This window comes from Salmo salar, chromosome 13, assembly GCF_965601325.2.
Source record: "Salmo salar chromosome 13, fSalSal1, whole genome shotgun sequence".
NCBI lineage: Eukaryota > Metazoa > Chordata > Actinopteri > Salmoniformes > Salmonidae > Salmo > Salmo salar.
Window position 1 is genome coordinate 18,030,242 of NC_138303.1, and position 15,259 is coordinate 18,045,500.

A 15,259-nucleotide genomic window follows, 5' to 3' on the forward strand; every position below is an offset into this window, starting at 1 on the left:
GCAAGTGAAATAGATAATAAACACGAGTGAAATAAACAATAAAATGAACAGTAAACATTACACTCATACAAGTTCCAAAATAATAAAGACATTTCAAATGTCATATGTCTATATACAGTGTTGTAACGATGTACAAATAGTTAAAGTACAAAAGGGAAAATAAATAAGCTTAAATATGGGTTGTAATTACAATGGTGTTTGTTCTTCACTGGTTGACCTTTTCTTGTGGCAACAGGTCACAAATCTTGCTGCTGTGATGGCACACTGTGGTATTTCACCCAGTAGATATGGGAGTTTATCAAAATTGGATTTGTTTACGAATTCTTTGTGGGTCTGTGTAATCTGAGAGAAATATGTGTCTCTAATATGGTCATACATTGGGCAGGAGGTTAGGAAGTGCAGCTCAGTTCCCACCTCATTTTGTGGGCAGTGTGCACATAGCCTGTCTTCCCTTGAGAGCCAGATCTGCCTACGGCGGCCTTTCGCAATAGCAAGGTTATGCTCACTGAGTCTGTACATAGTCAAAGCTTTCCTTAAGTTTGGGTCAGTCACAGTGGTCAGGTATTCTGCCACTGTGTACTCTCTGTTTAGGGCCAAATAGCGTTCCAGTTTGCTCTGTTTTTTTTGTAAATTCTTTCCAATGTGTCAAGTAATTATCTTTTTGTTTTCTCATGATTTGTTTGTGTCTAATTGTGTTGCTGTCCTGGGGCTCTGAGGGGTCTGTTTGTCTTTGTGAACAGAGCCCCAGGACCAGCTTGCTGAGGGGACTCTTCTCCAGGTTCATCTCTCTGTAGGTGATGGCTTTGTTATGGAAGGTTTGGGAATCGCTTTTAGGTGGTTGTAGAATTTAACGGCTCTTTTCTGGATTTTGATCATTTGCGGGTATCGACCTAATTCTACTCCGCATGCATTATTTGGTGTTTTACCTTGTACACAGATTATATTTTTTGCAGAATTCTGCATGCAGAGTCTCAATTTGGTGTTTGTCCCATTTTGTGAATTCTAGGTTGGTGAGCGGACCGCAGACCTCACAACCATAAAGGGCAATGGGTTCTATAACCGATTCAAGTATTTTTAGCCAGATCGTAATTTGTATATTGAATTTGATGTTACTTTTGATGGCATAGAATGCCCTTCTTGCCTTGTATCTCAGATTGTTCACAGCTTTATGGAAGTTACCAGTGGCGCTGATGTTTAGGCCGAGGTATGTATAGTTTTTTGTGTGCTCTAGGGCAACGGTGTCTAGATGGAATTTGTATTTGTGGTCCTGGCAACTGGACCTTTTTCGGAACACCATTATTTTTGTCTTACTGAGATTTACTGTCAGGGCCCAGGTCTGACAGAATCTCTGCAGAAGATCTAGGTGCTGCTGTAGGCCCTAACTGGTTGGGGACAGAAGCACCAGATCATCAACAAACAGTAGAAATTTGACTTCAGATTCTAGTAGGGTGAGGCCGGGTGCTGCAGACTGTTCTAGTGCCCTCGCCAATTCGTTGATATATCTGTTGAAGAGGGTGGGGCTTAAGCTGCATCCCTGTCTCTCTCTCTCTCTCTCTCTCTCTCTCTGTTTCTCTGTTTCTCTGTTTCTCTGTCTCTCTCTCTCTCTCTCTCTCTCTCTCTCTCTCTCTCTCTGTCTCTGTCTCTCTCTCTCTCTCTCTCTCTCTCTCTCTCTCTCTCTCTCTCTCTCTCTCTCTCTCGTCTCTGTCTCTCTCTCTCTCTCTCTCTCTCTCTCTCTCTCTCTCTCTCTCTCTCTCTCTCTCTCTCTCTCTCTCTCTCTCAATTCAAGGGGCTTTATTGGCATGGGAAACATATGTTTACATTACCAAGGCAAGTGAAGTAGAAAAAAAAGTGAAATAAACAATAAGACATTAACACTTTCTCTCTGTCTCTGTCTCTGTCTCTGTCTCTCTGTCTCTGGCTCTCTCTCTCTGGCGCTCTCTCTCTGGCTCTCTGGCGCTCTGGCTCTCTCTCTCTGGCGCTCTGTCTCTCTCTCTGGTGCTCTGTCTCTCTCTCTCTGGCGCTCTGGCACTCTCTCTCTGGCGCTATGGCACTCTCTCTCTGGCGCTCTCTCTCTGGCACTCTCTCTCTGGCGCTCTCTGGCTCTCTGTCTTTGGCTGTCTGTCTCTGGCTCTCTGTCTCTGACTCTCTGTCTCTGACTCTCTGTCTCTCTGTCTCTCTGTCTCTCTGTCTCTCTGGCTCTCTGGCTCTCTGTCTCTGGCTCTCTGTCTCTCTCTGGCTCTCTGTCTGTCTCTGGCTCTCTCTCTGGCTCGCTCTCTGGCTCTCTCTCTGGCTCTCTCTCTGGCTCTGTCTCTAGCTCTTTGTCTCTAGCTCTTTGTCTCTGGCTCTCTGTCTCTGGCTCTCTGGCTCTGGCTCTCTGGCTCTCTGGCTCTGGCTCTCTGGCTCTCTGTCTCTGGCTCTCTGTCTCTGGCTCTCTCTCTGGCTCGCCCTCTGGCTCGCTCTCTGTCTCTCACTCTCTCTGTCTCTCTGGCTCTCTGTCTCTGGCTTTCTGTCTCTGGCTCTCTGTCTCTGGCTCTCTGTCTCTGGCTCTCTGTCTCTGGCTCTCTGGCTCTCTGGCTCTCTGGCTTTCTGGCTCTCTGGCTCTCTGGCTCTCTGGCTCTCTGTCTCTCTGGCTCTCTGTCTCTGGCTCTCTGTCTCTGTCTCTCTGGCTCTGGCTCTCTCTGGCTCTCTCTCTGGCTCTCTCTCTGGCTCTCTATATGGCTCTCTCTCTGGCTCTCTATATGGCTCTCTCTCTTGCTCTCTGGCTGTCTCTCTTGCTCTCTGGCTCTCTCTCTTGCTCTCTGGCTCTCTCTCTTGCTATCTGGCTCTCTCTCTTGCTCTCTGGCTCTCTCTCTTGCTCTCTGTCTCTCTGTCTCTCTGTCTCTCTGTCTCTCTCTCTGTCTCTCTGTCTCTCTGTCTCTCTGGCTCTCTGTCTCTGGCTCTCTGTCTCTGTCTCTCTGTCTCTCTGTCTCTGTCTCTCTGTCTCTGGCTCTTTGTCTCTGGCTCTCTGTCTCTCTGGCTCACTCTCTGGCTCGCTCTCTGGCTCGCTCTCTCTGGCTCGCTCTCTAGCTCGCTCTCTGACTCGCTCTCTCTGTTTCTCTCTCGCTCTCTGCCTTTCTCTCTCTGTCTCTCTGTCTCTGTCTCTCTGTCTCTCTGTCTCTCTGTCTCTGTCTCTCTGTCTCTCTCTCTGGCTCGCTCTCTGGCTCTCTGGCTCTCTGGCTCTGGCTCTCTGGCTCTCTCTCTGGCTCTCTATACGTCTCTCTCTCTCTTGCTCTCTGGCTCTCTGTCTCTGTCTCTCTGGCTCTCTGTCTCCGGCTCTCTGTCTCTGGCTCTCTGTCTCTGGCTCTCTGTCTCTGGCTCTCTGTCTCTCTGGCTCTGTCTCTCTGGCTCACTCTCTGGCTCGCTCTCTGGCTCGCTCTGCTCTCTGGATCGCTCTCTGGCTTGCTCTGCTCTCTGGCTTGCTCTCTGGCTCGCTCTCTGGCTCGCTCTCTGGCTCGCTCTCTCTGGTTATCCCTCTCTGGCTCGCTCTCCGTGGCTCTCTGTTTCTCTCTCGCTCTCTGTTTCTCTCTCGCTCTCTGTTTCTCTCTCGCTCTCTCGCTCTCTGTTTCTCTCTCGCTCTCTGTCTCTCGCTCTCTGCCTTTCTCTCTCTCTGTCTCTCGCTCTCTGCCTTTCTCTCTCTCTCTGTCTCTCTCTGTCTCTGTCTTTCTGTCTCTCTCTCTGTCTCTTTCTTTCTCTCTTTCTGTCTCTTTCTTTGTCTCTCTCTTTGTCTCTCTCTATACTGTTATTTACGATGCTTTTATGAGCGTCTCTCCTGCTTCGCACTTCTAACATCTCCAGACTAGTGGAGAGACTCCTGGCTGTTGGCGAGGCCTTTCACCTGGGCTGTATCATTACTGTAGCATTTCAGCTAAACGATGCAGAAGCATCAGTACTCAGTGGAGGGGTGTCATTGTCTTTCCACTAGTGTATCTACTGTGTATAATGGCAACACAACAGTGTGAGAAGACATCTGTTGCTAACCCGTATCTTTTTTATTTCTCTCCTTTTCTCTCTTTCTCTTTTTCCTCTCCCCCCCTCTCTCTGTTAGGAGCGAGTGATTGAGCATTTGCGTGAGCAGAAGGAGCGGGAGGACAGGGCACGGCTGGAGGAGGTGGAAAGGATGAGGAAGGAGAACCAGGACCTGAAGGATAGACTCTCCATCCTGACGACACACACACCTGGGGTAAGGGAGGCCAGTGTGTGTGTGTGTCCATCCATACTCCAAGTGCATTAATGCATATGTGTGTTTGCATTGATACTTAGTCTCTGTCAAACCATAAATAACTTACGCACACAGTGAACCTGTTGTTCTGAGACACCAAACCAGTTCACACATGCTATGAACAAATAACAAAACATTTTCACTATCCTTTTACTGCCGAATACCTCCAACCGACATTATCACACTTTGTAATTATAGTTTTTTTATACCAAAAAAATTAGAAGAATTGACTATTAAAATCATTCTGCTGCAGTTGTAATAGGCTACCTGCAGCCTATATTTACAGTGTTAACATCCACAGTAAAAGTAATGCCTTTCTTCTGGCTCCTTACACACTACCTACATCCCTGGAAGCCTGCCCTACTTTGATGAATTAAACAAGTGTGATTTATAGATTGATCCCTCTGTCCCTGTCCGGGTGCCAAGACAGTTCTCACTCAGCTCCAGTCTACAAGCCAGGGCAGACTCTCACACTCACAGTTTATGAGAATGTTTTCTTTCATACTCATAAAAGCGTACACATATCATTCCTGTGAAATGATATCTTGTTGAATGTTGACGCGGGGTAACATGAAAGAGACACCTCCTGTAAAACCTCCTGAATGGGTCTTTGTAGAGAACACATACACATTCTGATAGAAGTATAGACATGATTGGATGATTATGTGCAGAATGTGGCATTCAGACATGTTATGTAAACATATACAAATTATAGATATGTAAATATGTGTGTGTGTGTGTGTGTGTGTGTGTGTGTGTGTGTGTGTGTGTGTGTGTGTGTGTGTGTGTGTGTGTGTGTGTGTGTGTGTGTGTGTGTGTGTGTGTGTGTGTGTGTGTGTGTGTGTGTGTGTGGTGGAGGTTCAATGGAGTGTGAGAGATTCAGAGTGTTGTTGAAGTAGTACTGCAGTGGGTCAGAGGTCACTTGACACACTGTGGTGGTTTACACACAGATTACAGACCCTTATGGTGATAGATTAGAAACAGATTACAGACAGATTACAGACCCTTATGGTGATAGATTAGAAACAGATTACAGACCCTTATGGTGATAGATTAGAAACAGATTACAGACCCTTATGGTGATAGATTAGAAACAGGTTACAGACCCTTATGGTGATAGATTAGAAACAGGTTACAGACCCTTATGGTGATAGATTAGAAACATATTACAGACAGGTTACAGACCCTTATGGTGATAGATTAGAAACAGATTACAGACAGGTTACAGACCCTTATGGTGATAGATTAGAAACAGATTACAGACAGGTTACAGACCCTTATGGTGATAGATTAGAAACAGATTACAGACAGGTTACAGACCCTTATGGTGATAGATTAGAAACAGATTACAGACAGATTACAGACCCTTATGGTGATAGATTAGAAACAGATTACAGACCCTTATGGTGATAGATTAGAAACAGATTACAGACAGATTACAGACCCTTATGGTGATAGATTATAAACAGATTACAGACCCTTATGGTGATAGATTAGAAACAGATTACACACAGATTACAGACCCTTAAAGTGATAGATTAGAAACAGATTACACACAGATTACAGACCCTTATGGTGATAGATTATAAACAGATTACAGACAGATTACAGACCCTTATGGTGATAGATTAGAAACAGATTACACACAGATTACAGACCCTTATGGTGATAGATTATAAACAGATTACAGACAGATTACAGACCCTTATGGTGATAGATTAGAAACAGATTACAGACCCTTATGGTGATAGATTAGAAACAGATTACAGACCCTTATGGTGATAGATTAGAAACATATTACAGACAGGTTACAGACCCTTATGGTGATAGATTAGAAACAGATTACAGACAGATTACAGACCCTTATGGTGATAGATTAGAAACAGATTACAGACAGGTTACAGACCCTTATGGTGATAGATTAGAAACAGATTACAGACAGGTTACAGACCCTTATGGTGATTGATTAGAAACAGATTACAGACAGGTTACAGACCCTTATGGTGATAGATTAGAAACAGATTACAGAAAGATTACAGACCCTTATGGTGATAGATTATAAACAGATTACAGACCCTTAAAGTGATAGATTAGAAACAGATTACACACAGATTACAGACCCTTATGGTGATAGATTAGAAACAGATTACAGACAGATTACAGACCCTTACGGTGACAGATTAGAAACAGATTACAGACAGATTACAGACCCTTATGGTGATAGATTAGAAACAGATTACAGACAGATTACAGACCCTTACCGTGATAGATTAGAAACAGATTACAGACAGATTACAGACCCTTACCGCGATAGATTAGAAACAGATTACAGACCCTTATGGTGATAGATTATAAACAGATTACAGACCCTTAAAGTGATAGATTAGAAACAGATTACACACAGATTACAGACCCTTATGGTGATAGATTAGAAACAGATTACAGACAGATTACAGACCCTTACGGTGACAGATTAGAAACAGATTACAGACAGATTACAGACCCTTATGGTGATAGATTAGAAACAGATTACAGACAGATTACAGACCCTTACCGTGATAGATTAGAAACAGATTACAGACAGATTACAGACCCTTATGGTGATAGATTAGAAACAGATTACAGACCCTTATGGTGATAGATTAGAAACAGATTACAGACCCTTATGGTGATAGATTAGAAACAGGTTACAGACCCTTATGGTGATAGATTAGAAACAGGTTACAGACCCTTATGGTGATAGATTAGAAACATATTACAGACAGGTTACAGACCCTTATGGTGATAGATTAGAAACAGATTACAGACAGGTTACAGACCCTTATGGTGATAGATTAGAAACAGATTACAGACAGGTTACAGACCCTTATGGTGATAGATTAGAAACAGATTACAGACCCTTATGGTGATAGATTAGAAACAGATTACAGACAGATTACAGACCCTTATGGTGATAGATTATAAACAGATTACAGACCCTTATGGTGATAGATTAGAAACAGATTACACACAGATTACAGACCCTTAAAGTGATAGATTAGAAACAGATTACACACAGATTACAGACCCTTATGGTGATAGATTATAAACAGATTACAGACAGATTACAGACCCTTATGGTGATAGATTAGAAACAGATTACACACAGATTACAGACCCTTATGGTGATAGATTATAAACAGATTACAGACAGATTACAGACCCTTATGGTGATAGATTAGAAACAGATTACAGACCCTTATGGTGATAGATTAGAAACAGATTACAGACCCTTATGGTGATAGATTAGAAACATATTACAGACAGGTTACAGACCCTTATGGTGATAGATTAGAAACAGATTACAGACAGATTACAGACCCTTATGGTGATAGATTAGAAACAGATTACAGACAGGTTACAGACCCTTATGGTGATAGATTAGAAACAGATTACAGACAGGTTACAGACCCTTATGGTGATAGATTAGAAACAGATTACAGACAGGTTACAGACCCTTATGGTGATAGATTAGAAACAGATTACAGAAAGATTACAGACCCTTATGGTGATAGATTATAAACAGATTACAGACCCTTAAAGTGATAGATTAGAAACAGATTACACACAGATTACAGACCCTTATGGTGATAGATTAGAAACAGATTACAGACAGATTACAGACCCTTACGGTGACAGATTAGAAACAGATTACAGACAGATTACAGACCCTTATGGTGATAGATTAGAAACAGATTACAGACAGATTACAGACCCTTACCGTGATAGATTAGAAACAGATTACAGACAGATTACAGACCCTTACCGCGATAGATTAGAAACAGATTACAGACCCTTATGGTGATAGATTAGAAACAGATTACAGACAGGTTACAGACCCTTACCGTGATAGATTAGAAACAGATTACAGACAGATTACAGACCCTTACCGCGATAGATTAGAAACAGATTACAGACCCTTATGGTGATAGATTAGAAACAGATTACAGACATATTACAGACCCTTAGGGTGATAGATTACAGACAGATTACAGACAGATTACAGACCCATATGGTGATAGATTAGAAACAGATTTACAGACAGATTACAGACAGATTACGGACCCTTAACGGTGATAGATTAGAAACAGATGAACTGGACAGTCTGGCTTGTCCATACCAAACATACACTACCCTTACAGATGTAGGATCTTCATTTGATCAATCTTTTGTAGCTGAGAATTTTGCTGCGCCACAGGAAATACAGATGAGTTTTGTGATTTACATGAATTCACGGAAACCCCCACTAACACAAGGTTATATTATCGGTATTGCACTATTCATGGAGTCTACTTTTTCTCAGCTAACAGCCTAACCACTGATCAAGCAACATTATGGACTAAATGTTCAAATCCTGTTGCTGCATGATTATTTTGCTGCGACAATACAGGTCAAATTGAGATCCTACATCTGTACCTACCATTCACTAAGCAAAAAACAAGACGCACACACACACACACACACACACACACACACACACATGCGCACACACTCGCACTCAGAGAGTTTGTTGATGTCCAGGTTTCCAACGCTCCAGAGGTTTACTGGTACTCCTTGACTTCCTCTAGGGAAAGGCCTCTCGGATGTGTTTCATCACAGAGGGCTCGTTTGGATGCATGATAAAATAACCTGATAGAATCCCGTGACCTTTCAGACCACATGTTTGTTTTAATGATGCAGCAGGTTGGGCTGATGGAGGTTTCTACACTTCATTTGACTTGGATCGACCTTGGTGGTCCACTCCAGACCAGACATTTTGGTCTCTCCCTCTCCCTCTCTCTCTCTCTTGATCTCTCTCTCTTTTTTTTTTCTCCTTTCTTTCTTTCTTTCTTTCTTTCTTTCTTTCTTTCTTTCTTTCTCTCTCTCTCTTTCTCCTCTCTCTCTCTCGTTACCTCTTATTCCTTCAACACTTCATTCCAGCCAGTCCTCTTGCTGACATGAATGACATAGTAGTCTCTGAGGAAATGAGGATAAGAGAAAAGATAAGCCTCAATCTATCACTGATTATTACAGCAGACATGATGGACTGCAGAGAGCCAAAACGTATGTCTTTCAGTGGTCTATGTAAATTGTTTACTGTGCGTTTCTGCATTCCAACAACTAACTCTGTCTCTCTCTCTATGTCTCTCTCTCTATGTCTCTCTCTCTCTGTCTCTCTCTCTCTGTCTCTCTCTGTCTGTCTCTTTCTCTCTCTCTCTCTGTCTCTCTCTCTGTGAAGAGGCTAAGTCCTATGAACTCTGTTCTCTCTGGCAGCTTTCCCATTTTCTCCCTCTTTCTTTCTCTCTCTCTCTCCTTCTCTCTCTCTCTGTGTCCCTTTCTCCAACCCCTCCACGACTTTCTATACAGTACTGTAAGCTCTTAACGATCTAGCTCAGACAGCCAATCAGCATCAGCCTTACTGTATAGTCGCCAGGTGATTGGATAACCTAAAGCGGGGCCTAGTGGCCACACATATTTTAGTCATTTGTGATATTTACAATTCATATCATTTTCCAGGAATGATAATAGTAATTTCTATGACCATATAAGTAACAGTATCTTTACAAGCATTCGCCCCACTGTCATAATATCCAAGATTCCTCTCGGACCCGCTGCATTCACAGCCAATACTCTGGAACTGTCACTGTTTTCCATTTAAACACCATAACAATGTCCACTTCACTTAACGTTAATGTGTTTTGTGTTGGCTGACATTTGGGATGATGTGTGGGGACGTGTGAGTGTGTGTGTGTTGGGAGCTATCTGAGGAGGTAATGGGATTTCAGTGACGGTATGGCCGGGGTAAACATGGTCTCCGCTTGCCGCTGGCATTACCCAAAGGGTTTCACTCTCAGGAGGTAAAATGTTTTACACAATATGACATTTTAGCTGTATCTGCATCTGAAAATTAGATTCTTGTTTTCTTTCTGTCAATGTATGTATTAGGAGGGTAGGGGTTACAAAGTACACCATGGGAAATGTTTTGTTTTGCCATCGGCTTTTCCTGTCCCTCTTTCATAAAGAGCCTCTACTTGTGCATTTTGTTTATGTTATGAGATGTTTTTCTAGTAAATTATACTTTGTTAGGTTTATGATCTATGCGTTTCAGAGTGGTTGACAGTAATAGTTAACAGCCGTCTTTTTTTCTAATAACAGAGCTACATGTAGGTAACAGCTCATAGCGTTATCTAGGACTGGCTCCCTGCCTATACCACTGTGTGTATGTATGTGTGTGTGTGTGTGTGCGTGCTTGTATGTGTGTGATTGTATAGAGAGAGAGTTGATGATGTTTAAACGAGCGGCCTCAGCTGTCTCAACAAGCTAAACTATCCTCTGAAACACACAGGCCTCTGGGAGGCAGACACAAACACAGGGAGGTAATTCTAGGTTACATCCATCCGCTGGCAGATTTTTCCCTTCAAAAAAAGAGAGAATCAATCACTGCAGCTCTGTCAGTTTTTAGTGTTTGACTCGAGATGTTTGGTGGTCTTATAAAATCACTGGTAACCAGAGAGGTATGAAGGGTAATTTCATTATGAATTAGAAGAAAATACTAAACTCCAGGAGAGAGGGATGCTTCAGAGAGCAGGCTGAGTGGAGGCCACAGGAAAGAAGGGATGAGAGAAGAGAAGGGGGAAGAAATAAGGAAGGAATGAAAGGGCAGGGTTGAATGAGATAGAAGGCTGATTCCGCTCAAGGTTTACAGGTTCCTAGTGGTTAAGAGCATTGGGCCAGTAACCAAAAGGTCATTGGTTCGAATCCCCTTGCCGGCAAGGTGGAAAAATCTGCCGTTCTGCTCTTGAGCAAGGCAGTTAACCCCCAACAACAATTGTTCCCCGGGTGCCAATGACGTGGATTAAGGCAGCCCCCCGTACCTCTCTGATTCAGAGGAGTTGGGTTTAAATGCAGAAGACACTGTATTTCGGTTGAATTCAATTGTGCAACTGACTAGGTATCCCCTTTCCCTTCCCCCTCCCTATCCTTTACCATAAAGGGGTGAACAAATATCTGACCCTGTATCAGTGTTTTGGGGAAGCATCTTCCTGGTTGTGGCTCCAGAGAGGAGTATGAATTCTATGACATGAGGATGATATAATGAATGTCTCTCCTTTCATAGTAGTGTTTGTGACTGTCATATTGACTCACTTCTTCCTCTCTTCTTTATTTCCTTGGTCCTCCTCCTCTCTCTTCTTCTTTATTTCCTTGGTCCTCCACAGTCCCAGAATACGGAGGAGTCAACCAGGAAGCTGTTAGAGGTCAGCGACAGGATCAAGCTGCTGGAGGAGGAAGTGACGCGCTACCGAGAAGAGTCTGGGAAGTCCCAGGCCGAGGTGGAGAGGCTCATGGGTATCCTGAGAGAGCAAGAGACGGAAAGAACCAACAAGGAGAAGAAGATCACTGAGCTGGAGAGGTGAGATGTCACCACCCTACCACTGGAGTTTCTACCCCTTCTTTTTACCTAACCGTTCTCCTAACCCTAACCTCTACCCTTCTCCTAACACTAACCATTCTCCTAACCCCTAACCTTCTCCTAACCCTAACCCTTCTCCTAACCCTAACCCCTACCCTTCTCCTAACCCCTAACCTTCTCCTAACCCCTAACCTTCTCCTAACCCTAACCCTTCTCCTAACCCTAGCCCTTCTCCTAACCCTAACCCCTACCCTTCTCCTAACCCTAACCCTTCTCCTAACCCTAACCCCTACCCTTATCCTAACCCTAACCTTTCTCCTAACCCCTACCCTTCTCCTAATCCTAACCCTTCTCCTAACCCCTACCATTCTCCTATCCCTAACCCTTCTCCTAACCCCTACCCTTCTCCTAGCCCTAACCCCTACCCTTCTCCTAACCCTAACCCTCCTCCTAACCCCTACCCTTCTCCTAACCCCTAACCTTCTCCTATCCCTAACCCTTCTCCTAACCCTAACCCTTCTCCTAACCCTAACCCCTACCCTTATCCTAACCCTAACCTTTCTCCTAACCCCTACCCTTCTCCTAACCCTAACCCTTCTCCTAACCCCTACCCTTCTCCTAACCCCTACCCTTCTCCTAACCCCTACCCTTCTCCTAACCCCTAACCCTTCTCCTAACCCCTACCCTTCTCCTAACCCTAACCCTTCTCCTAACCCTAACCCTTCTCCTAACCCTAACCCCTACCCTTCTCCTAACCCCTACCCTTCTCCTAGCCCCTACCCTTCTCCTACCCCCTACCCTTCTCCTAACCCCTAACCCTTCTCCTAACCCCTACCCTTCTCCTAACCCTAACCCTTCTCCTAACCCCTACCCTTCTCCTAACCCCTACCCTTCTCCTAATCCTAACCCTTCTCCTAACCCTAACCCTTCTCCTAACCCCTACCCTTCTCCTAACCCCTACCCTTCTCCTAACCCCTAACCCTTCTCCTTACCCCTACACTTCTCCTAACCCTAACCCTTCTCCTAACCCTAACCCTTCTCCTAACCCTAACCCCTACCCTTCTCCTAACCCCTACCCTTCTCCTAATGCTAACCCCTACCCTTCTCCTAACCCTAACCCCTACCCTTCTCCTAACCCTAACCCCTACCCTTCTCCTAACCCTAACCCCTACCCTTCTCCTAACCCTAACCCCTACCCTTCTCCTAACCCTAACCCCTACCCTTCACCGAACCCTAATCCCTACCCTTCTCCTAATGCTAACCCCTACCCTTCTCCTAAACCTAACCCCTACCCTTCTCCTAATGCTAACCACTACCCTTCTCCTAATGCTAACCACTACCCTTCTCCTAACCCTAACCCCTACCCTTCTCCTAATGCTAACCCTTACCCTTCTCCTAATGCTAACCCCTACCCTTCTCCTAACCCTAACCCCTACCCTTCTCCTAACCCTAATCCCTACCCTTCTCCTAACCCTAACCCCTACCCTTCTCCTAACCCTAACCCCTACCCTTCTCCTAATGCTAACCCCTACCCTTCTCCTAACCCTAACCCCTACCCTTCTCCTAATGCTAACCCCTACCCTTCTCCTAATGCTAACCCCTACCCTTCTCCTAATGCTAATCCCTACCCTTCTCCTAATGCTAACTCCTACCCTTCTCCTAATGCTAACCCCTACCCTTCTCCTAATGCTAACCCCTACCCTTCTCCTGACCCTAACCCCTACCCTTCTCCTAATGCTAACCCCTACCCTTCTCCTAACCCTAACCCCTACCCTTCTCCTAACCCCTTAGCCCTACCCTTCTCCTAACCCTAACTCCTACCCTTCTCCTAACCCCTACCCTTCTCCTAACCCTAACCCCTACCCTTCTCCTAATGCTAACCCCTACCCTTCTCCTAATGCTAACTGCTACCCTTCTCCTAACCCTAACCCTTCTCCTAATGCTAACCCCTACCCTTCTCCTAATGCTAACCCCAACCCTTCTCCTAGCCCTACCCTTCTCCTAACCCTAACCCCTAACCCCTACCCATCTCCTAACCCTAACTCCTACCCTTCTCCTAACCCCTACCCTTCTCCTAATGCTAACCCCTACCCTTCTCCTAACCCTACCCCTACCCATCTCCTAACCCTAACCCCTACCCTTCTCATAATGCTAACCCTTAGGCCCACACAGTTTGTCTTTGTTGATGTGAAAGTACCAGATTGGGGGGGTTTATCTGGATCTTCTATACACTGGGAGGGGTAAGGGCTAGAGGAACCAACTGGGCCTTGTTTTCAGACCTATCTCTGCTAACACTGCATCTTCAGATATATACATGTGCATGAGACACTCATGACTTGCTCTATATTCTACATCTGATTCCTTCTAGAGGAGGCTACTTTAGACATAAACTGTCTGGAGTTTAGTACTCTTGAGAACACTTACGTCATGGGTCTAATTTCCTAACTGTGGGAAGAATCCATTTGAGTGTGTCCCATTTGACTTTAATGTTTTGGTTTTACTCCAAAGTCAGTCTATGCTATTGGTTGCATACACAGATCCTGAATACTGCCACTAGACTTCCCATTTGAGCTTTGTTGCCGCTGGGTTAATGGATTGTGTCATATGTTTTTATGTCAATGTCTGCAGATCGGGGTGAGTATTGCTATTACTGTTTTGTTGTGGCACCGATACCTCCAGAGATCCTATTCTCTGGACCTACCATTTCTGTTCCTCACACTTCTTCTGTCTTCTCCATCCATCAGCGTCATCATTAACACAACATTGGTTTCATGTACAGTACCAGTCAAAAGTTTGGACACACCTACTCATTCCAGCATTTTTCTTTATTTTTACTATTTTCTACATTGTAGAATAATAGAGAAGACATCAAACTATGAAATAACGCATATTGAATCACGTAGTTAACAACAAAGTCTTAAAAAAATGAAAATAGATTTTAGATTCTTCAAAGTAGCCACTGTTTGCCTTGATGACAGCTTTGCACATGCTTGGCCTTCTCTCAACCAGCTTCATGAGGTAGTCACCTGGAATAAAGGACACCAATATAATATATTTTGATTTGTTTAACACTTTTTTGGTTACTACATGATTCCAATGTGTTATTTCATAGTGTTGATGTCTTCACTAGTATTATACAATGTAGAAAATAGTAAAAATAAAGAAATACCCTGGAATGAGTAGGTGTGTCCAAACTTGTATTTCCTATATTAAAGTTTGAAACTGTGGGACATTTTGTCTAAAATCTACCACTCAGGACCTTCGGTTTGATTGCACTCCAGTGGCAGTAAAAAAGCTGAATGCAGTTACAGTAGAAACCAAATAAATATAAACTTGATTCACACAAAAGACCCCTGCTTGCAAATGTCCTGAGTGCTGTTACTAATCCAGCAGGGGAAACATAATGAAGTAACATTTACTTCTCTGGACATTGTGTGTTGTGTGTGTTATTAAGTCCTCTATGGCCATATCATTTCCCCAGCTCCTATCCTCAATATGTCTGCCTTATGTTGTCATCTAACTTTGTGGTGTTTCAGGTGTGTGTTTCTGTCCCCCCCCCCCCCCCCCGACAG

General features: G+C 44.0%; 1 protein-coding gene across 1 annotated transcript in view; it reads left to right on the forward strand.

Annotated features, from left to right (window-relative positions):
• Positions 1–15,259, forward strand: part of LOC106566523 (ERC protein 2) — a 353,915-nt gene that overhangs the window by 78,366 nt on the left and 260,290 nt on the right. The window contains exons 6-7 of the mRNA XM_082959688.1: positions 4,085–4,219; positions 11,494–11,687. Of these exons, the coding sequence (XP_082815814.1) occupies positions 4,085–4,219; positions 11,494–11,687 (329 nt within the window). The remainder of the gene's footprint in view (positions 1–4,084; positions 4,220–11,493; positions 11,688–15,259) is intronic.